The 24,411-nt window shown below is 41.2% G+C and overlaps 2 protein-coding genes across 3 annotated transcripts in view; one reads left to right on the forward strand and one right to left on the reverse strand.

Annotated features, from left to right (window-relative positions):
* The window catches only part of LYRM7 (LYR motif containing 7), a 28,804-nt gene extending 16,108 nt beyond the window's left edge, over positions 1-12,696 (reverse strand). The window contains exons 1-4 of one of the 2 annotated variants that reach the window (XM_023196838.2): positions 12,470-12,564; positions 3,331-3,403; positions 1,429-1,499; positions 1,146-1,268 (exon numbers count right to left, since the gene is read on the reverse strand). In XM_023196838.2, the coding sequence (XP_023052606.1) occupies positions 1,146-1,268; positions 1,429-1,499; positions 3,331-3,403; positions 12,470-12,487 (285 nt within the window). In that variant the 5' untranslated portion in view covers positions 12,488-12,564. Of the gene's footprint in view, positions 1-1,145; positions 1,269-1,428; positions 1,500-3,330; positions 3,404-12,469 lie in introns of both variants that reach the window. The other variant, XM_023196849.2, reaches the window with a different exon arrangement.
* Positions 12,697-18,142: 5,446 nt separating this feature from the next.
* On the forward strand, positions 18,143-24,188 carry HINT1 (histidine triad nucleotide binding protein 1). Its single transcript, XM_023196858.2, has 3 exons — positions 18,143-18,391; positions 20,801-20,905; positions 23,862-24,188. The coding sequence occupies exons 1-3, from the start codon at positions 18,281-18,283 to the stop codon at positions 24,024-24,026; spliced, it is 381 nt and encodes a 126-aa protein (XP_023052626.1). The 5' UTR covers positions 18,143-18,280; the 3' UTR covers positions 24,027-24,188.
* Positions 24,189-24,411: the final 223 nt, after the last annotated feature.

Here is a 24,411-nt window from a genome sequence, read left to right on the forward strand (position 1 = left end):
AGCACCAAGGTTTTTGGTCTGAGCATCAAAAGGAGGGAGCTGGAATTAACTGCCATGGAGAGGGCTGTGGGAGAGCAAAGCCTCACCTCCTGGCACCCGGGAAGGGGCTTAACAGGGCAGAGAAGGAGAAAATAATGGGTCTCCCCAGCCAAGTCCTAGATATAAGACTAGAAACAAGGCTAGTTGAGGAACAAGGGATTGGGGGGCCCAGAGGAGATGAGGAGGTGGTCTGCATGAATCCTGGAACCCCCCTTTCCAAAAAATTCCATTGGTCTGACAGATAACAGAGTTGCACATTGGAACTAACCTTTAACTGGGTGACAGAGTGAGACTCCGTCTCAAAAAAAACAAACAAACAAAAAAAGAAATTACCACATGTCAAGGTGTAGTATTAAAAAATATTCACAATTATGTGGCTTATGCCTGTAATCCCAGAACTTTGGGAGGCCACGGCAGGAGGATCGCTTAAGTCAGAAGTTTGAAACCAGCCTGCGCAACGAAGCGAGACCTCATCTCTACCCAAGAAAAATAAAGAAAAGAAAAAAATCACAAGTATCTAAAAGGCTGTTCTACTCTTTTCCAACTACAAATCTGTGTGAGGCTGAATTTTCTTCATATACTTCAACCTAAAAAACATATTGCAGGGGGCTGGGCACAGTGGCTCATGCCTGTAATCTCAGAACGTGGGGAGGCTGAGGCAGGTGGATCACCTGTGGTTACGAGTTCAAGACCAGCCTGGCCAGCATGGTGAAACCCGTCTCTACTAAAAATACAAAAATTAGCTGGGTGTGGTAGCATGGGCCTGTAATCCCAGCTACTCGGAAGGCTGAGGCAGGAGAATCGCTTGAACCCGGAGGTGGAGGTTGCAGTGAGCTGGGATCATGCCACTGCACTCCAGCCTGGGCAACAAGAGCGAAACTCCATCTCAAAAAGAAAACACAAAAACAAAAACAAAAAAACCAGTACCACTCTTCTCACTAAATTTTTTTAAATAGTTATTTTTCATAAATATCATGTTACTTTTTAACATCTAATGAAATTATTATTTTAAAATGAATTAATCAATATATATATTTAAAAATTCTCAGTTTACATCTCTAGCTGAGTTACTACAACACTCATTCTCTTTAGTTTCAGTCACTTGCTTTAAGTGAAGATAGAATTTCTGTAGGTTCCTGGGTTTGTTCAGTTGCTCTGGCTTTGACCATGGCTGTTTCCATGTTCTGTTCATGGTGTACCTTGCTGTATCTTGGTGTTGGCAGACGACCCTGAGGAGGTGAGCCATACCAAGTAAGTGAAGGTTATCTACAGTTGTGATGGCCTTAACTATCAAGTAATAGTTTGTATTTTACATAATCCTTCTATCTTCATTTCCTCTTTGACAAGATAATTGTATAAGTTTTACTGTAATTGAAAAAATTACTGTACCTCTTCTATTTTCTTAGGAGAAGTTTCACTTTTATTATTTTTGAATTCTTCATTTATCTTTATTCTGGCTGCTACAAAGAGAAAAATACATATAGTTACTGGCTTTTGTAATCTATAATTCCTATCTCAATAATTTACACATTATTCACTATGAATGGCTACTTCTCTAGTATAGAAATTGCCCTCATGAAAAACAAAGCATAACAATAAGAAATTATTAATGAAGTCTCTTGGAGAGCTTTTGACAGGGTGACAAGTTTGTAGGTAAACCTACTATAAACCTTTGGCACTCTAATATTTTTTCTTTCACTGATTTTTACTCTCAAATTCATTTGTATACCTACACCTACTGAATTATAATAAATCTACTTCAATGTTTTATTTTTACAAATCTAAGGATTTCTATTAAAATGCTTTTTTAAGATGGTAAAATTCAATATACAAGTATGTTAAACTACATACTCAAGTACACAAAGATCAGCAGCAAACAGGATATATGTGTACATATATGTAAAATTTTAAGTGTCTTGGCTGACATATAAAGTGAGTGACAAATAAAACTTTTGCTTACATATACCACTGAGAGTTTGATATCATTGTAGCAGCATACTTTGATAGAATCTCACTGGCCTTATTGTGCTGCTGTGAGCATTTAATGGAACAATCCATACAAAGTGCTAGCAAATATGCAACAAATTGTTAGCTGTTCTTATAACTATTCCACTTAAAAAATTTAAAGCAACAAAAATATTCCATGTTGACAATTACTATAAAAACTTCCTTCTATGTTGTGTGTGTGCATATATACATATGTATATATACATATACACGTTTTATATATTTTTTTCCAGATGGAGTCTTGCTTTGTCGCCCAGGCTGGAGTGCAGTGGCGTGATCTCGGCTCACTGCAACCTCTGCCTCTGGGTTCAAGCAATTCTCCTGCCTCAAGGGATTACAGGTGTGCACCACCATGCCTGGCTAATTTTTCTATTTTTAGTAGAGGCCGGGTTTCATCATGTTGGCCATGCTGGTCTCTAACTCCTGACCTCAAGTAATCCTCAAGTAATCCGCCTGCCTTGGCCTCCCAAAGTGCTGGGATTACAGGTGCGAGCCACTGAGCCTGCCTATGTTGTATATATTTCAATACGTAATGTGGTTTAGAGTTTGGACTTTTGAATCAGATTGCTTAGGCTAAATCCCAGGTCACCTCTCACGAAGTATGATGTGGGACAAATATTTTCACATTTTGTCAATTTTCTCATTTGTAAAAATAGGAATTATAATACAATACATATATCTTATTCAATCAGAAATTATTTTTGATGAGTTACAAATACTTAAATCCCTGGAAACAGTGGGGACACTTTACCTAGGTGCACTCTTAAGGAGGTTTAGAAATGCATGAGGAGTGGAACTGACCATGAATAACACAGAACCTAAATTTCAGAGCCTGTGACTTCCAGATAAGATAGACACTACTTAAAACACGGAGACACTGAATTTGGAATCATTTGGAATGGATTCTCTTTCACAGCTGCTCTTTTAGACTGACATAAGACATTAACAACATGGTAATATCTGGCCCTAGAGAGAGTGAAAATTTGATTACGTAACAGAAAGTTCAATGGTGTGAATATAAGGCAAGCAATGATAAACACTGAAATTCTGGTCCCTTGCCTTTTTTTCTGACCCACTCTTTATGAAGACTTGATCTTTAAAAACTTTTCTTTAAGTAGATATTTCTCAAATAAGTGTAGTATAAGCTAATCTTTTAAAAAGACATTAGGGAGAGGCAGTGAAGGTCATTCCCTAAGATGGGTCTTGACCACACAGGGTTTCTCAGGTAGATTAGTAGTCATCTAAAAAGTAGACTGGCTCCAAAAGGGTAAAGAACATACTTACCTTCTAATGCTCTGACATCATTCTTAAAAACTTGTTGTCTGGTTCTGTGCAGTGTTTTAAAGAGCTGCAAAACCTGTTAAGAAAATCAGAATTCAAGGCTGGGCACAGTGGCTCACGCCTGTAATCCCGGCACTTTGGGAAGTTGAGGTAGCAGGACTGCTTGAGCCCAGAAGTTCGAGAACCTGGGCGATATGGTGAGACCCCCATCTCTACAAACAAAAAAAAAAATTTTTTTTGACACGGAGTCTCACTCTGTCGCCCAGGCTGTAGTGCAGTGGCATGATCTTGCATGATCTTGGTTCACCGCAACCACCGCCTCCCGGTTTCAAGCGATTCTCCTGCCTCAGCCTCCTGAGTAGCTGGGATTACAGGCACCTGCCACCAAGCCCGGCTAATTTTTCTATTTTTAGTAGAGACAAGGTTTCACCATGTTGTTTGTCCAGGCTGGTCTCCAACTCCTGACTTCAGGTGATCTACCTGCCTCGGCCTCCAAAGTGCTAGGATTATAGGCATGAGCCACCACACCTGGCCAAAATATTTTTTAAAACTAGTCAGGTCATGGTGGCGTGCACCTGTGGTCCTAGTTACTTGGGCGCCTGAGGTGGGAGGATTGCTTGAGTGCAGGAAGTTGAAGCTACAATGAGCTCTGACTGCACTACTACACTCCAGCCCGGGTGACAGAGCAAGACCCTGTCTCAAAAAAAAAAAAAAAAAAAAAAAAAGAAAAAAAAGAAAAGAAAAAGCAAAAGAAAATCAGAATTCAGACCTCAAAAGGAAAACACTTCACATTTTACACAAATTATATTACAAGGATTAAACAGTATTCCTTTTCTGTTTGTTTCAAAGACTATTTTCAAAAATAGTTGGTGAAAACCAGGACTTGCCAAAATAACTTTCCTTTGATTATTTATCTCTACATTAAAAACATTTTTAGCCTTATTTACAAAAATAATACAAAGTTCTTTGAAATAAATAAAACAATATAAGGACGGTTAAAAAGTTAGTAATTCTCACGCTAAAAACCAGTCTGCTATTTTACCAGTCTGGTATGTATCTGTTCTCATTTTTCTTAACTTATTGAAGTTTTAATCTGCTCTTAATATCATACACATACATATACAAAAGTAAGAATTTATTGCATCTTAAAAGAGGCCACAGAAGGAAGATGTTTTAGACAATTTAGACAAATTTAATTGCTATTCTTTCTTTTTCTTTTTTTTTTTTTTTCCTGACATGGAGTCTCACCTTGTCACCAAGGCTAGAGTGCAATGGCACGATCTCGGCTCACTGCAACCTCCGCCTCTCGGGTTCAAGTGATTCTCCTGCCTCAGCCTCCCAAGTAGCTGGGATTACAGGCACGTGCCACCACGCCCAGCTAATTTTTTGTATCTTTAGTAGACACAGGGTTTCACATGTTGGCTGGGTTGGTTTCGAATTCCTGACCTCGTGGTCTGCCTGCCTCGGCCTCCCAAAGTGTTGGGATTACAGCCATGAGCCACTGAGCCTGGCCCTTTTAATTGCTATTTCATAAAAGACAAGTGAAATGTTGAGACTTAACGAATATTCTGAGTCTATATTGGAAAAAAAAAAAAAGAAAAAAAGAAAAGAAAAGAGCCTGGCATTTTGGTAAAAGACAGACTGTAAAGAGGCTTTAGTGATAGGCTGAGGTCACTTCACACTCTCAAGTCCAAAAAGGTACTCAGTATTGTTCTCTCAGTATTTACCTTCCTCTGCTCTTCTCTATTTTACTTATTGGAGGCCACCAAGTTTCTGAAGCCAGAAATCTGTAGGCCATCCTTTTATTCTACCTTACTCTTGTTGTGGAAACTTTAGGAATGTCTCTGTAATCTTTCTTATATCCTCTATCAACAAAACCACTTACGTTCAGGCACTCCCCATCTCTTAGACTACTTATAAAGGTTTGTCACTTTGCCACCACACCCTCCTGTCCTCCAGTCTGTTCTACAAATAATATCTGACATTTACTAAGCATACTGTGTGCTAGACACTATTTTAAGTGTTTTACATATATTAGAAAACCTATTACATCAAAGGCAGACATGAAAACAGAAATAAGAAACAGAGCAAAAAAACTTAAAAATAAAACAAAAACGAAGCAGTCATAAAAGACTTCCTCAGAAACATGTTATTGCAGAGATGGAATAGCATCAATGAAAAGCTATAGTAAATTTAAAAAGGAACATTTCAAAAACTCCCAAAAGCTCTTGGCTATCAAACAGGTGAAAGTAAGGGTTAAGTTGTGAAAAACTGCCCAGATGTAGAATAAAAGTTCAGAAACAGAAATTGAGGAGAGGGAAGATAAGAAAATTAAGGGAGAAGGCCCAACAGCTAGATTGGCAGAAGGACCAACAAGAGAGAAAAGAGAAAAGCGAGGGAAGAAATTTTAAAATTTTCACTTAATATTTGGGTAAAAGGGGAGACAAAAAATTTCACCAAGTAAGGCACATTAATTACAAGATAGAAAGGGTTCCACCAAGTGCTCAACATAAAACTCATAACACAGCACAGCATGATGTAAGTTCAGTGTGATGCTGATGAGAAAAATCTCAGAGAATAAACAGTTCACATGTAAAGGATGGAAAAAATCAGAATGGTACCTGATTTCTAAATAGCACTACTATAAGAAGACAATGGAATAACATATTCAAGTTTTGAAAAAATGTCTGCTTTAGAACACCATAGATACTCACACTATCACTCAAAGACAAGGGCAAATACATATTTTCAGAAATGCAAAGTCTCTTATTGTCATACACACTTTATTGGAAGGCTACAGAAGAATATGCTCCACCAAAATAAGGAAATGAACCACAAAAGGAAAAGACATGGGAACCCGGGAGACAGGTGGTCTAACATGGGAGAAGAAAAGACCATGGGGAAGGACAAATGCTAGTCAACATTTGTGCAGCCAGACTAGAAAGCAACTAGGCAGGACTATAGCAAAAGACTGAATTGCTCCAGAAAAGGTATTGCTAGGAAAAATGAAACTGGTAGACTGGTTTTGCCTAGAATTTGGAAATAGATATCTAGGATATCTATTAAAGGATTTTTTTAAAGTAATAACTTTAAAAAGGCAGTTATTAATTTAAAGATGAAGAATTGGGAAAAAATGTAATCATATAATGTACTGAAAGGGCTCAGCTGTGGGTAATTTTTATAGTAATAATAACATCAAAGATGTTAAAGTACTAGGTGCTAGTAGAACTTTGAGGGCAGCTGTTTGCTTTATAGGACACAAATCAGAAAATGTGGTATATACACATCATGGAATACTAAAAAAGAATTAAACCATATTCTTTGCAGCAGCTGCTGGAGACCATTATCCTAAATGAAATAACTCAAAAACAGAAAATCAAATACTGCATATTCTCACTTATAAGTAGGTGCTAAACAATGGGTACACATGGACAGAACGATGGAAGTAATAGACAGTGGAGACTCCAAAAGGGAGGAGGATAGGAAGGGATTGAGGGTGGAAAAATTACCTACTGGGTACAATATTCATTATTTGGGTGATGGGTTCACTAGAAGCCCAAACCTCACCATTATGTAATTTACCCACGTAATAAACCTGCATATGTACTCTCTGAATCTAAAATAAAATTAAGAAAAATAAAAACAGTCAAAGGATTTGAATAGATATTTCCCCCCCCCCCCAAAAAACCATAAATGGCCAATAAGCCATGGAAAAATGTTCAATGTCATGTGCCATCCGGAAATAAAAATCTAAACCTCAATGAGATACCATTTCATCCCCAGTAGAATGGCTACCGTAAAAAAGACAGTCAATAAAAAGAGTTGACAAGGACATGGAAAAATAGAAACTCTTATACATTGCTGTTTGGCATTTAAAATGGTACAGCTGCTTTGGGAAACAGCTTGGCAGATGCTAAAAAAAGTTAAACCTACAGTTATGACTCAGAAATTCTACTACTAGGTATATACTCAAGACAAATGAAAACATATGTTCACACAAAAACATGTATGCTAATGTTCTTGGTACTATTATTCATAATAGTGAAAAAACAGAAATAACCTAAATGTCTATTAACTCATGAACGGGGAAGTAAAATGTGAATTATCCTTATTAATAAAAACTTAATTAGCTCTTAATAAGCTAATGCAGGCTGGATGCAGTGGCTCCCCCCTGTAATCTCAGCCCTTTGGGAAGTTGATGGGGGTGGATCGCTTGAGCCCAGGAGTTCAATACCAGCCTGGCCAACATGGTGAAACCCTGTCTCTACTAAAAAATACAAAAAATTAGCTGGGCGTGGTGGTGGGTACCTGTAATCCCAGCTACTTGGGAGGTTGAGGCAGGAGAATTGCTTGAACCTGGGGGGTGGACGCTGCAGTGAGCCGAGATCATGCCACTGCACTCCAGTCTGGGTGACAGAGTGAGATTCTGTCTCAAAAAAACCAAAAACCAAAAAACAAAAAACAGCCTGGGCAACATGGCCAAACCCTGTCTCTACAAAACATAAAAAAATTAGCCAGGTGTTGTGGAGGGTGCTTGTAGTCCCAGCTACTTGGGAGGCTGAGGTGGGAGGATCTCTTGAGCTTGGGAGGCAGAGGTTGTGGCGAGCCAAGATGACACCAGTGCACTCCAGGCTGGGTGACAGAGTGAGACCCTGTCTCAAACAAAACACAAAACAAAACAAAACAAAACAAAACAAACAAACAGAGAAACACACCCAAAAAAGGCCAGGCGCAGTTGCTCATGTTGCTCATGCCTATAATCCCAGCACTTTGGGAGGTCGAGGCAGGTAGATTACCTGAGATCGGGAGTTTGAGACCAGCCTGACCAACATGGAGAAACCCCATCTCTTCTAAAAATACAAAATTAGCCGGGCATGGTGGTGCATGCCTGCAATCCCAGCTACTCGGGAGGCTGAGACAGGAGAATCGCTTGAACCCGGTAGGCGGAGGTTGCGGTGAGCCGAGATTGCGCTATTGCACTCCAGCTTGGGCAACAATAGCAAAACTCCGTCATAAAAAAAAAAAAAAAAAAGAGCTAATGCAGCTGGTGACTTTGAGTTGAAGTCAATGATAATTTGTCATTCCAAAAATCCTAGGACCCTTAAGAATTATGCTAAATCTACTCTACCTGTGCTCTACAAATCAACAAAACACATCTGTTTAAAGCATGGTTCACTGATATTTTAAGCCCACTGTTGGGATCTGCTCAGAAAAAAAAAAAAAAAAAAGAGATTCCTTTCAAAATATTACTGCTCACTGACAACACACGTCATCACCCAAGAGCTCTGATGGAGATGTAAAAGGAAATTAATATTGTTTTCATGACTGCCAATACAACATCCATTTTGCAGCCCCACAGGTCAAGGTCAAGTAGTAATTTTGGCTTTCAAGTCCTTTTCTTTTAGACAGGGCCTTGTTCTGTCACCCAGGCTGGAGTGCAGTGGTATGATCATGGCTTACTGAAGCCTCGATCTCCTGGGCTCAAGCGATCCTCCCACCTCAGCCTCCCAAGTTGCTGGGCACACAGGTGCATGCCACCACGTTGAACTAATTTTTTCACTTTTTGTAGAGATGGGTTTGCCATGTTGCCCACGCTTGTCTTGAACTCCTGAACTCAAGCAATCTGCCCACCTCAGCCTCCGATAGTGCTGGGATTAGAGGCGTGAGCCAGACTTCTAAGTCTTATTTAAAAGACTCATAAGGCTATAGCTGCCATAGATAGTGATTCCTCTGATGAATTTAGGCAAAGTAAATTGAAAACCTCCTGGGAAGGATTCACCATTCTAGATGCCATTCAGAGAATTCAAGAGAGGAGGTCAAAATAGCAATAATAACAGGCATTTGGAAGAAACTTATCTGAACACTCATGGATGACTTTGAGGGGTTCAAGACTTCAGTGGAGGAATTAACTGCAGATATGTGGAAAGTGCAAGTGAAACTAGGATAAGGAGTGGAGCCTTAAGATGTGACTGAATTGCTGCAATCTCGATAAAACTTAAATGCATGAGCAGCTGCTTCTTATGGATGAGCAAAGAAAGTGGATTCTTGAGTTTATGAAGATCATCACTCACATCATTTCACTCCTGGTGAAGATGCTGTAAACATTATTGAAATAACAACAAAGGATTTAGAATATTATATAAACTCAGTTGATAAAGTAGTGGCCGGGATTGAGAGGATTGAATCCAATTCTGAAAGACGCCCTACTGTGGGTAAAATGCTATCAAACAGCATTGCATGCTACAGATAAATCTTTTGTGTGTGAGAGAGTCAATCAATGTGGTCACTTTTACTGTAGCCTTATTTTAAGAAACTGTCACAGTCATCTTAACTTTCAGCAACCACCAATCTGATCAGTTAGCAGTCAACATCGACACAAGATCTTTCATCAGCAAAAAGATTACAACTTTCTGAAAGCTCAAATAACTGTTAGCATTTTGTAGCAAAAATAGTATTTTTTATTTAAGGTATGTACTTCCTTATTTTTTATTTTATTTTTTGAGATGGAGTTTCACTCTTGTTGCCCAGGCTGGAGTGCGATGGTACAATCTCGGCTCAGTGCAGCCTCTGCCTCCTCGGTTCAAGGGATTCTCCTGCCTCAGCCTCCCAAGTAGCTGGGCTTACAGAAGCGCACCACCACGCCTAGCTAATTTTTGCATTTTTAGTAGAGACGGGGTTTCACTGTGTTGGCCGGATTGGTCTCAAACTCCTGACCTCGTGATCCATCCACCTGGGCCTCCCAAAGTGCTGGGATACAGGCATGAGCCACCTTCCCCAGCCACTACTTTAGAAAGTACTAAAGACATAATGCTACTGTACACTTAATAGACTACATTATAGTATAAACATAATTCTATATGCACTGGGACCAAAAAACATGGGTTATTCACTTTACTTCAATATACACTTTGTTGCTGTGGCCTTGAACCAAATCCGCAGTATCACCTGGGTATGCCTGTATCTAAAAATGTGGAAGTGGCTTTGGAATTGAGTAATGTGTAGAGGCTGGAATAATTCTGAGTGCTTGATAGTAAAAGCCTGGATTGCCTTGAAGAGATTGTTGGTAAAAATACGGACTTTGCAAGCATCATAGAATCCCAGGGACTGTAATATTGCAAGAGCAGAGAAGATATGTTGCATAGGATTTAAAAAATGAGAAGTAAGTAAACCTAATGTTTTTACATGCTATTTAAAGTACACCATTAGTACAACAAATTAGCATCCCTAATTTAAGAGGACTAGTATAAGAAAATGTTATCATTATTGCCATAGCACTATTGGAGTTAACATTACCTTGGAGCAGATAAACTTTAATTAAAATGCAGAAAGCCAGGTCACAGACTGTATTCTCTTCCTTATTTACCTATACTGATTGGACAGATTTAGGCAGTGTAGATGAAAAGTGGATTCTTTATAGTCAGATCAGTTTGAATCTGAGATTGTCACTTAATGTAAGCTAATAATGGATTAATTTTAAGGGTTATAATTTCTGTGCTAGGTTTCACTTTCCTTTTTTTTTTTTTGGACATAGGGTCTTGTTGTCACCCTTGTTGGATTGGTCACCTTTGAATCTTCCCACATGAAGCATAAGTGCCTTCTATACATTGTAGGCTCTACCAAAAGTGTTTTTGGAATGAATCCTACTTAATTTCATTTGTATCCAAGTTTTCCAATCAAATCCCCACTTCAAGGACTTTTCATGTGCTAGTTGCCCTTTCTGGAATGCTTTTTTCTCTACTCTAGCTAATTTCTAATCAAACGTTAGGTCTGAACTTCCTTGAGAGATTATTTACTTATTTTTTGAGGTGAAGTCTTGCTCTGTCACCGAGGCTAGAGTGTAGTGGCGCAGTCTTGGCTCACTGCAACCTCCACCTCCCAGGTTCAAGAAATTCTTGTGCCTCAGCCTCCCGAGTAGCGGGATTACAGGCACCCGCCACTATGCCCAGCTAATTTTTCTATCTTTGGTAGAGATGCGGTTTCACCATGTTGTCCAGGCTGGTCTCAAACTCTTGACTTCATGTGATCCTCCCGCCTCGGCCTTCCAAAATGCTGGGATTACAGGTGTGAGCCACTGCACCCAGCCCCTTGAGAGATCTTATGTGAAATCCTAGTTATATGCTCACAAAACACTGTAGTTTCAAATCACAGCATTTATTACAACTGTAATTAAATAACTGTTTAAGGTCTCCCCACCTTTTAGATTTCTTTATGAAGGCAAGGATGTTCAGCTTATTGCTGCATCCACTATGCTTAGATAATATAGCCTGCTGGTTGTTGGCTATAATAATAGCTATTATGGATATTCAAAGAAATTTTTGAATGAATAACCCTGAGCAATTCTGTTTCTATTGGTGCTATGACATTATGTACAAAAGTACACGAGGGCTGCTTGGTGGTTCCCTAAACTGCTTAACTTCACCATGTTATAACAGGCCATTTCCCCATGTTTATGTTTCAGGCAGTGACAACTACAGATCCCAATTGGCCATGCTGATGTTAAACGTTAAAGGATGGCTGCCAATGAGAATTGTGCGCTGGGCAGGAACGTGCATCATGCTTGGGTGTGAGAAATGAATCTGAGACCAGGTAGGTACTCAGAGAGATGATCGGAGCACAGTCACCACATCCCAAGCTCATTCAGTGAGCTCAGGTCTCACCAGGCCCTGCTCTGTCTTGCTATGTTACTTTTGACAAGTAATTTTGTTGGGGTTCGGTTTCCTTGGCTGCTAGACTTCTGTGCACCTTCTGTTTATCCGAATAAACCTTTCACCTCATTGAACTGCTGTTGCTCAGGTCAGCCTCTGGCGTCTCCTATACTTCCCAGGGATGTGAAATGGGTCCCTCAGACAAATACTCGGTCTGAAGATGAAAAGAGGGCAGAACTCAAGTCGCGGATTTGTATCATGGATAAACACTGCGTTCCAAGTTAGTACCAAGAATAGGAACCACACTGGTGCCTCCCGCTCTCCTCCGCACCTGCACAAACCCTCGGAGTTGGTCATCTGGCTTCTCTGGGGTAACAGCCACATCCTCCGAAAAGGGTCCGGAGCCCCAGCCTCCAGAGACTCCAGAGAGTTTTCTCAAGGCCGCGAACACACCCTCCCGCACTGCATCGTACCCACCCCTTCCCGGGCCCTGTCACCTTGGCTGCCTGTGCCATGGCTCTCCTCACCGCTGCCGCTACCTCCGGAGCAGTCGACTAGCCCCGCCTCTCAGCAACCAATCAAAGACTGAACTGTCCCACTCCCTGTAGCCCCGTTACTAACGCGCCACAACCAATCACCAGACAGCATCTCCCTTTTAGCCCCGCCCTCCTACAAAGGACAGAGAAGGAGTTTGCTAAACGGGCGTTTCCCAAAGCCGTTTGCTAAACGGATGGGAACTGGTAAAATCGCGAGGAGTCCCAGAGCCCAATTACTGGCCAGAAGAGAACGGAAATCACCTGGACGCCATTTTAGTTAGGGGCACAGTTACTTCCGGCGCAGGGATCCTCTGCTAGGCTGACTGGGTTTGTATTTAGTGGATGGCATCGGCGCCCGCGTTTTGTTACCTCCTGTTTACGGTATAGGATCGTCTGTAAAATAACCTTTATTTTAACGTTTCCCAGTTGCGACTATCTCTTTGGAAATGTGCAGAAATAAAAGCCAAGTCCTAACAACTGACTCCTAAAAATTTTATGCTTATATTCTTTCATTTATTTCCTCAGAAGTTTAGGTTAAAGTACTCGCTGAAGTTCGCACAGGTAGTAAATGGAGATCTGGGATGTAAATCCGCTATGCCTGACCGTAAAGCCTAGTCTTACCCTTTATATTTTGCCTATTCAACTCTCTTTATTCCTTGGTTTTGCTGATAAAGAGATCAGAAATGGGTAATCAGCAGCAGCATCATCAGAAACAGTCATAAGGTATTTATTTGCGTTTTAACCTATGACCTTGAAAGCATCAAGAAAAAAACTATATATAGTCACATTACTAACGCGCCACAACCTTTTCCTATTGTTCCTCTTGCATAATTGTTCTCCTTCCCTACCCCTATAGCCTTTCAGGTTAACTTTTAGGTAAAATTGACTTCTTATTAAAAATGAAAGATCTTATTAAAAATGAAAGATCTGGACCAATGGATTTCCAAAGCCCTTTTCCTTCTCTGTGATCTATGTTATTTTAAGGAATTATTGCAAGTCATTCTGAGAATAACAAGATAATCGATTTTTTAAAAATTAAGGTGCATTCGATTTGCAGAACATTTAACGTAATGAAGCAATTAAACCAAGTATACTGGATATTGTCTTTTATCTAGGAAACAATAAACTAGATGATCTTGTACCTTGCATTGTGCTTTCTGAATGCTGACAGTGATTTAAAAGATGCCCCATCCCCTCTCCCCCATTTTCAGTGTAGACTCATAGTGCAGCTTCCTGAAAATTCATAACGTATTGTGATGATTTCTTGCTAGCTAGTGTCCTGCATTCAGTTAACCAAAGTCCCTCATCTGCTGATATTTTAAAACAGTTCTATAATGACAGAATCAGTTCAGTTCTGTGGCTCCTCTTTTCTTAAATCAATCTGCATGACTCCTTTAACTGTTCCACATATGAGGTGGGCTCTTCACTATTCTAGTTGTTCTGGGAACATGGCCTGGTTTGTCTTGTCACCCTAAAATAATCAAAAGGCTAAGGATCCAGTTAAAAGGGTTTATTCAACTGTAAAGTGTGAGGGCAGTCATATGGGAATATGTAGACACCAAAGAATGGTGATGAGTGCTTTCAGTGTAAAGAAAAGTGAAGATCGTTTGTATAAGACAAAATGGAGATGCCGAACAGAATTAACAACATTTCAAACAATGGATAACATCTAGATTTAAGATCTGATTGGCTACTATTGATTACACTCTAAGGTGGTTGCTTAATATTCTATGGTAAAAAAAGTAACAATCACAAGGGTCTACAGCTCCAATATTATGTAGTGTAGGTTTGAAATGAAGAATAGGGAGTCTGATTAATGTATAATATCTCAACACAAAGGTCGGGAAGCAACAATAGTCATGCACCAGAGAAGAAAAACAGCCGTATTACATGACTGAGTTTTCAGGGCTTAACTTTGCCCCCTTGGCTTAATAAATTTGGTTCTGAAATTTCATTTTCTTTTTAAAGTTTGCATCTCAAAGTATAAGTCGCAGAACTGAACAGGAAATTCCATCATGTTCATCATGTAAGTTCACAGAGCTATGTAGTAGGCAGAATAATGGCCTCCAGAAGATGTCTGTGTTCAGATTCCAGGAATCTCTGACTATGTTATATATGACAAGAGGCTTTGAAGATGTCATTAAATTAAGTATTTTGAGATAGGAAGATTATCCTGGATTGTCTGGTGGACTCAGTGTAATCACAAGGATCCTTATAAGTGAAAGAAGGAAGCAGAGTCAGGGAGAAGTTTGAAGATGTTCTGCTGCTGGCTTGGAAGATGGAGGAAGGGGCCGCAAACCAAGCAAGCCTCCTCTAGAAACTGGAAAAGGTAAGGGAATGATTTCTTCCCTAGAGCATCCAGAAGGAATGCGCACTTGCCAACACTTGATTTTAGCTCGGTGAAACTCAATTTGAACTTCTGACTTACAAAATGCTACCTGTTTTTTGGCTTCTTCCATTTTCTTTTTCTTTTCTTTTCTTTTTTCTTTTTTGTTTTTTGTTTTTTTTTGAGAAGGAATCTCCTACTGTTGCCCAGGCTGGAGTGCAGTGGCCCGATCTCGGCTCACTGCAAGCTCCGCCTCCTGCCTCAGCTTCCCTGAGTACCTGGGACCATAGGCGCACGCCACCACACCCGGCGAATTTTTTGTATTTTTAGTAAAGGTGGGGTTTCACCGTGTTAGCCAGAATGATCTCAATCTCCTGACCTCGTGATCCACCCACCTTGGCCTCCCAAAGTGCGGGGATTATAGGCGTGAGCCATCATGCCCGGCCCAACTCTTTCCATTTTCAAAGCCGATAATGGAGTTTTTTTTTTTTTTTTTTTTGAAACAGAGTCTTGCCCTGTTGACCAGGCTGCAGTGGCGCTATCTCGGGTCACTGCAACCTCCGCCTCCCAGGTTCAAACGATTCTCCTGCCTCAGCCTCCCTAGTAGCTGGGATTACAGGCAGCTGCCACCAGGCCCAGCCATTTTTGGTACTTTTAGTAGAGACAGGGTTTCACCATGTTGGCCAGGCTGGTCTCAAACGCCTTACCTCATGATCGCCCACCTCGGCCTCCCAAAGTGCTGGGATTACAGTCGTGACCCACCACACCTGGCTGAGCATTTTCAAATCTCAGACTTTCACCTCTGCCTCTGTGGTCACATTTTCTCTTACTCTCATGCTTCTGTCTCTCTCTTTCACTTACAAGGGCCATTGTGATTACTTTGGGCTCACCTAGATAATGCAGGAACCTCCCTATTCCAAGATCCTTAACTTAATCACATCTACAAAATCCCACTTACCATGTAAAGTAACATATTCACAGGCTCCAGGGATTAGGACATGGGCATCTTCTGCCTAGCACACTAAGTTTGTGTGATGCCAGTCAATAAGGTTGAAATGGAAAGAAATGAGGTAGAAGCATCAGCAATGGGCCTGATCACACAGAGCCCTATAAGCCAAGGTAAGGATGTTGGATTTTATTCTGTGATGGTATACACTAGCATATTACCAGCAGGAGAGTGACACTATGGTTTATATTTTATAAAGATCATTTTGGGTGCTGTGTGGCAAATTAACTACAATGGAAGCAGAGAGGTTATCCAACTAGGAGCCTTTCAAAGTACTCCAGGAAAGAGATGTTAGGAGCTTGGGTTAGAGTAGTGGAAGCAGAGGAGATAAGTGATTAGATTCTAAGTGATGTGTGTTGAAAGTACAGAGAGAAGATTTAAGGATGATTTCAATGCATTTGGCTGGAGTAATTGGATGAATTGCTCACCCAATTGCAGATATAGAATCCTGCAAAAGGAGGTTTTGGTTTGTTTGTTGTAGAGGCAGTCAAAATAAAATCGCAGTGCCTGGTAGCCATCTAAGTGGAGGTGGTCAATAAGCTGTAATGTATGTCACAGACCAGTCTGGAATTAAGGGAAGAGGTAGATCAAGAGACAAATACTTCAGAGTCACTACTCTACAGATGGTAAAGCCTTCAGATGGAATGAAAGCTGACCATATTTTTATTACCCAAACCAGCACACATTTTAACTTTTTATTTTGACAATTTCAGATACATAAAAGTTGCAAGAATAATACATAGAATTTGCATATGCCTTTCAATCAGATTCTCCAAATGTTAACATTTTATTGTAACTGCTTTATTCTTTTCTATTTCTCTACTTACCTATAGACAGACACTTTTTCTCTGAATTATTTGAAAGTAAGTTGCAGACATGACACCCATAGCCTTACATACTTCAGTGGGGTTTTCCTACAAAGACATTCCCTTGTATCAGTAGTTCTTAAAGTATGGTTCCCAGGCTAGCAGCAACTGTATCACCTGGAAAGTCAGAAACCTAACTTGTAGGGCCCCACCCCAGACCAACTGACAATTTTTTGACAATTTTTTCTGTGGTAATGAAAGGAAATTAACATGACTTCAAAACTATTATCTAACTTATAGGCATTATTTAGATTTTACCAATTGTCCCAGTAATGTCTTTGATAGCAAAAGTACCAAATGAACACATTTGAGATTAAAGGGAACCACATTCAATAATTTTGCCAAGACAGAGTAGTCGTGTAATCATAAAAGGCAGTTGAGCTCACACCTGTAATCCCAGCACTTTGGGAGGCTGAGGTGGGTAGGTCACCTGAGGTCAGAAGTTTGAGAACAGCCTGGCCAGCATGGGGAAACCCTGTCTCTACTAAAAATACAAAAATTAGCCAGGTGTGGTGGTGCGTGCCTGTAGTCCCAGCTACTTGGGAGGCTGAGGCATAAGAATCACTTGAACCCGGGAGGCAGCGGTTGCAATGAACCGAGATTATGCCACTGCAGTCGAGCCTGGGCGACAGAGCAAGAATCTAGCTCAAAAAAAAAAAAAAAAAAAAAAGGCACTGAGGAGGTATACTTTTTCTTAATACGTACACTTAGAGAGGTCTAGTATGATAACTGGAGTTGTCTATAGTATTTTATAAATGGATGTCCTTAGTGACCTTGACAAGAGGGAAATGGACACAAAAATGAAAGATAAGAAAGCAGACACGGTATGTAGAAAACTCTTTTTTAAAAGGAGCAAAGATATGGAGCGGGATGTGGTAATTAAGGAAGGTTTTGTTTTTTTAAGGTGGGTCATTTTATAAATACATTGTTGATTGCTGCTGGGAAAAAATCCATGCAGAGCAGTCTAGGGAGGTTTACAAACTACTGATGCCTGGAGCTCATCTCCAAAGATTTTTATTTAATGGATCTGGGGTGCAGCCAGGTTCACGGGGATTTTCAAAAGCTCCCCAAGTGATCTTAATGTGTAGTCAAGATTGAGAACCACCGGTAGAGAGAGAAAAAAATCTGAAGAGAGGACTTAAAATCTGCTGCTAAAGCAAGACCTTAAATAATCTAAGTGCTAAATTGCAGCCAGCACCACTTGAATTGTCAAATCTTGTCAGTTACAGTATCCAACTTTCCCTACAAGCGTCCATAGGCAGACGAAGGGTTTATACCAGTAACTCCATTCCCCAGGAGACAAGAAAAGAGGCTAGAAAAACGACTTAGGAATCTCCTTGGAGCTCAAGACCAGGAACTTTCCCCTACCCATCCCTGCTGCAGTTCCTGCGGAGCTCCGGCACGCTGGCCGCTCTCGCAGCGCCGGTCGCCAGTGCGCACGCGCAGGATTCACTAGGGCGCAGGAGCCGGGGGACCTGCGCAGGCTTGGCTGCGCCCTCTCGCGCCGCACGCTCCGCGGGTTCCTCCCTCCTTCCGAGCCTCTACCCGGGCCGCCGCGCGGGAGAGAGGCCGAGATGGCAGATGAGATTGCCAAGGCTCAGGTCGCTCGGCCTGGTGGCGACACGATCTTCGGGAAGATCATCCGCAAGGAAATACCAGCCAAAATCATTTTTGAGGATGACCAGGTAGGTACCGTGAACCACCTCGCTCGCCTGCTGAGGTGGGGTATCGTCCGCGGATCCTCGGGTTTCTCGCGGAGGGACAGGAGGGGTCGCGAGTGCAGCGGCGATGGCAGGGGACCTGGCCGCCCTGGCCCAGTGGGCCCCCAGCCAGGGGACAGGGCCCGGGCACTCCGAGGCGGCCTGCCGGCGCGTGCCGGCGCTCCGGTTACTCGTTATCTGCCCCGGGCTCGGGCCAGGCCGCCGGGCGTCCTGGGTGCCGCACCGCGGGGCCTGGGCGCGTGTCGGAGCGCACTGGGGCCCCCGCGTGGAAGCCCGCCGGCTCCTTGGCTGCCTCGGACCTCGCCTATATCAGGAATCTCGAAATCTCGCCAGCGCTCTGCCTGACAGAGAGAAACCCGATCGCGCCCTGACTCATGCCCAATCTCCGCGATCTCCCGCGCACAGCCGGCCTGCCAGGGCCGGCAGTTCCTGGGCGTTGCTCGGCACGGCATTGGGCTCAAGGGCCCAGGGGCGCGGGGAGGTGCGCGGACCGGCGGGGCCTGCCGGCTTCCTCCGCGGGGTGCGGTTTGCCACCTCACCGCTACCCCATCCCTATCTCCACCCCAAAGCGTACCCTGGGCTGGCAAGGCGATCTCCTGAGATAAGAAGTGGGCCCGCGTCTGGGATTTGCTTTCGGTTGACCTCTCCCGCTGAACATGTTGGACCTACAAACAGCTGAATGATTTCTTTTATATTCAACAGGAAGTAATTTTAAGCCAAGAGACTGAGACGGCAGTTTTTGTTGACTTCTTGTAGGTGAAATCCCAGTTGATGTGATTTTGAGATATCTTGTGTAAATTATTTAGTGGACAGTTGTATTTTTGGGATTGGATCTCAGATAAAGCTGGGCAGATTGGGTGATTTAGATAGAACAATTTTGTAAACAGTTTTGTTAAATTTAGGAAATATGAAATATAAGAAAAACATTTATTCTACTAGTGTCGTTTAGTTAGATTCAAAACGTTATCAAAGATTTAATTAGGTTCCTCCAGGCGAATTTTTAAAAAAATACTTTGTCTCTACTCAGGGGTAATTCTTTGGTTTTAGAAAAAATATTTCTTTTTAAGGTTTGCAGTTGCCTTTGAGAAATGGTTGTTGAAAAATTTACATTTGAACCACTGAAGTCCAACTGTGTAACAGCAGGGAGCAGTCTAAATGAATCAGCATTTTGTAGGGAGCACCCAGTAGAATTACTCCTGAGACAAATAAGTGTGGATGGGTTTTATTAAAACAGTTTTCACTTCAGCAGTGAGCAAGAGATACAAAAATATTAATGTCATGTGTGTATTTACAGACACTGTGTTAAATAATTAGTCTAAATGCTGAAGAGTATGTATCATATATGTACTCTTCAGTTTTACATAAAAGGATAGGTATATTTCTTAAATAGTTGAGTAAAGTGAGAATAGATATTAATCAAATAGCAAATACGTAGTTAAAAAACTGATTGCTATCATAAAGAAAAAACACACACACACAGAGGAAATTGCACAACTAGGACTCTGACCTGGGAGTAATGGGGCGGGGAGGGGAATCAGAGGTTTTTTTCTGTTTTTTTCTTTTTTCTTCCAGAAATCATATATGTGCTGGGGATGGAATGGCGGGATGACTAGCAGTTTAAGTTAGACAGAAGTTGGGGTTTGGAGGGGGAGAGGATCATTGAAAAAGCTTTGAGGGCGGAGAGCTCAGAAGGACAGTTGCATGTGAAGAGTTGCAGGAGATCTGGAGAGGCAGACAAGGATTAGCATGGCCAATTTCTGTGCATTCGTTGGCTCCCAGTTTAAATGTCACTGCCTCAGAGTTGTCCCTAAACAATCTAAATCAGGCTTTTCCTGTAATAATCATTCATATTATCCTTTACTTTGTAACGTGTATGACCTTTGGTGATTATACCTTTATTTAAAGTTGGTCTTCCCATAAGACTTCCATGGAGTCTGGGTGCAGTTTGGGAAGCCAAGGCGGATGGATCACCTGAGGTCAGGAGTTTGAGACCAGCCTGGATAACATAGTGAAACCCTGTCTGTACAAAAACACAAAAATTAGCTGGGCATGATGGCACATGCCTGTAATCCCAGCTACTTGGGAGGCTGAGGCAAGAAAATCCCTTGAACCCAGGAGGCGGAGGTTGCAGTAAGCTGAGATCTTGCCATTGCACTCCAGCCTGGGTGACAGAGTGAGACTCCATCTCAAAAATAAAAAAGACTTCCATGGAAAGGATCATGCACGGCACCATTCGTAATGTGTACACTTCTGTTTTCTTAGCATCTAGTGCCCCCCCATGTAGTTACTGTTCAGTAGATATTTGTTGAAATAAGTTTTATCCTACCAATATACTAAAAGTTTTATTTCTTTCTTTCTTTCCCTTTTCCCTAGTGCCTTGCTTTCCACGACATTTCCCCTCAAGCACCAACACATTTTCTGGTGATACCCAAGAAACATATATCCCAGATTTCTGCAGCAGAAGATGATGATGAAAGTGTAAGTAAATTTCTAACATGATTTATTTTCTTGCTTTTTAAATTGGGAGATTAATTTTGTCCTTAAAGTGCTGTCACATTTTCATCTTCCTAAGGTCATTACTGAGGAAAAACCATAAAAACCATTAAGACTTCAATTGCCCAGCTGTTTTCCAAAGTTGCTGCATCATTTTGTATCCCACCAGCAATGAATGAGCATTCCATCTTCTCCATATCCTTATCACATATCCTTATCAACACTTGCTATTATCTTTTTTTTTTTTTTTGAAATGGAGTCTTGCTCTGTCACCTAGGCTGGAGTGCAGTGGTGCCCCCGATCTCGGCTCACTGCAAACTCCGCCTCCTGGGTTCACACCATTCTTCTGTCTCAGCCTCCCGAGTAGCTATGACTACAGGTGCCCGCCACCACGCCTGGCTGATTTTTTGTATTTTTAGTAGAGATGGAGTTTCACTGTGTTAGTCAGGATGCCCTCGATCTCCTGACCTTGTGATTCACCCTCCTCTGCCTCCCAAAGGGCTGGGATTACAGGCGTGAGCCACCGCACCTGGCCTATTGTATTCTTAAAGTAAGCTAGAGAAAAGGTTATTAAGAAAATCATAAGGAAGAGAAAATATATTTACTATTCATTAAGTGGAGTGAATCATAAAGGTCTTCATCCTTATCATCTTCATGTTGAGTAGGCTGAGGAAGAGGAGGGGTTGGTCTAGCTATAGCTGTCTCAGGGGTGGCAGAGGCAGAAGAAAATTTGCCTATGGGTAGATCCGCACAGGTCAAACCCATGTTGTGCAAGGGTCAGTTGTATTTACTTGGGGATACTTTTTAAAGTGAGACATTATTTCTGAAACTTAGAAACTTCAGGACATTAATTTTTAATTCAATATATTTGTACAAATCACAGAGTTCAAAGATTAGAGCGAGTACTTAATGGTAAAATACCATCTTATATGCAATAACATTAAAACCTCAGAATACATTCTTTTTTTTTTTTGAGACGGAGTTTTGCTCTTGTTGCCCAGGCTGGAGTACAATGGCACCATCTCAGCTCACTACAACCTCTGCCTCCTGAGTAGCTGGGATTACAGGCATGTGCCATCACGCCTGGCTAATTTTGTATTTTTAGTAGAGATGGAGTTTCTCCATGTTGGTCAGGCTAGTCGAACTCCCAGCCTCAGGTGACCTGCCCACCTCGGCCTCCCAAAGTGCTGGGATTACAGGTGTGAGCCACTGTGCCCGGCCCCAGAATACAAATTTTTACCATTTAGTATAATTAGACAGTCATGGCATTTTAAGGTCAGAGCTTCTTACTCCAATGCAGCTCTTTTCTATAAGGATAATAAAATGTGAATTTTTACTCAGTTAACATTCTAAATTGGTGTTTTAAGGTCAGCTCTCTTACTTAGAAGACAGTTGTTTGCCAGGAAACATTTACTGAACCAGTTTTAAAACTGCTAATTAATGATTAAATTTTGTGACCAGTGTAGGCACCTGCTGTACAAAATTTTATATAGATGCTCATCAACTTAAGATGGGGTTACATGCTGATAAACCCATCATCAGTTGAAAATATTGTATGTCTGTCGAAAATGCACGTAATACCTAACTTACTGAACCTAACTTACTGAACATTATAGCCTAGCCTAGTCTAACTTAAGCTTGCTCAGAACATTTGACATTAACCTGCAGTTGGGCAAAATCATCTAATACAGAGCCTATTCTGTAACAGAGTTGAATATCTCATGTAAGATTATTTTACTGCATATCACCAGTCTGGAAAAGGATCAAAATTTGAAGTATGGGTTCTCCTGAATGCATATCGCTTCCACACCATTGTAAAGTTGAAAAATCATAATTTCCCCAACTTACAATTTTTGTCCATTGTCCACCTGTACAATGGACCTTACTGCATGAGTAAGGTAAGCGGAGTCCACTGTCCTGGGGCTTACTAAGGTAATGAGAATAGAAATGTAAGACTCTCTCCCTTCGCTCTTTTCTTGCCATAGGAATTAAATGAGTTCCCTTTCCTGAGAGCTTTTTAGAATGTTGAAGTTAACCCTCTCAACCTTTTTCTCTCACAATGGGAAAGCATAAGCAGTGAAATGGAAGTTAAAGTTCTTTTCTCTCGCCAACCTTCTCCCCTTTAACTTTTATTAGGGAAGAAAACTGGCAACACACAAGTGGACTCCTTGTGTCAATAGAGACAAATTGACTGTAGATAGAACCAAAAAACAAACAGGATGACACAGTGAGACTAGGTATTTGCCACAGGATCCTACAAGTCCGCAGACAATGCAGTAGATCTGGTAGTGTTCACAGGAAAATCCATAATGGTCATAAGGAAGTCATAAAGAAAGCAAGATGTCTTGCTTTATTAAGAAAACGTAAACACCACTTGGAATATAATTAACATTTTTGTTTGGTGTGGCATAGTGCCTTGTGCCTGTAATCCCAGTACTTCAGAGGTTAAGGTGGGCGGATTGCCCGAGCGCAGGAGTTCAAGACCAGCCTGGGCAACCTGGAGAAGCCCCGTCTCAACAAAAAAATACAAAAATTAGCCAGGTGTGGTGGCGTGTGCCTGTAGTCCCAGCTCCTTGGGTGGGTGAGGCAGGAGGATCACTTCAACCTGGGAGGTCGAGGCTGCAGCGAGCTGAGATCATGCCACTGCACTCCAGCCTGAGTGACAGAACAAGACCCCGTCTCTTAAAAAAAAAAGTTTAATTGAACAGCAGATTTTATTTCTGATTTGTTTCTCGAAATTAGTAATGATAAATACCTAATCTTAATGGGTCTCCAGTTGTAGATTATGCTCTGTTGGCATTAAGAGTTTCCAAATATTTGCTCAAAGGGGTGTGTTTCAATGAGAGTTTTAAGATTTGATATTTCAGCTTGACAGTTTGTTATTTAATGTCAAGAAGTAATAAATTGCCTGTGCCTAAGAAACTTTTTTTTCCTTTTCCAGCTTCTTGGACACCTAATGATTGTTGGCAAGAAATGTGCTGCTGATCTGGGCCTGAATAAGGGTTATCGAATGGTGGTGAATGAAGGTTCAGATGGTGGACAGTCTGTCTATCACGTTCATCTCCATGTTCTTGGAGGTCGGCAGATGCATTGGCCTCCTGGTTAGGCATGTTTTGGGGATAATATTCTCTTCTCTAGGCAATGATTAAGTTAGGCAAGTTCCAGTATGTTAAGTAACACACTTATTTTTGCCTGTGTATGGAGAGATTCAAGAAATAATTTTAAAACCGCATACATAATAAAAGACATTGTTGCATGGCTTATAGTCTCTCTGAATGTTGCATTTGATTTGTTATTTTAAAAATATATTTGTTGGAATATGTGAAGGTGAGTTTATAATTTTGGAGGTTTCTTGCTTTTTCTTCCCAAGGAGGACTTAACATATGAACATTGCATTGTTTTAATGGTGTTACTAGTCTTTGAAGACAAATAATGAGAGTTTATAAATTTAGCTTTAACTTTGAAATATCTTTCCAGGTTAAAATAGATCC

This window comes from Piliocolobus tephrosceles, chromosome 4, assembly GCF_002776525.5.
Source record: "Piliocolobus tephrosceles isolate RC106 chromosome 4, ASM277652v3, whole genome shotgun sequence".
Classification (NCBI taxonomy): Eukaryota; Metazoa; Chordata; class Mammalia; order Primates; family Cercopithecidae; genus Piliocolobus; species Piliocolobus tephrosceles.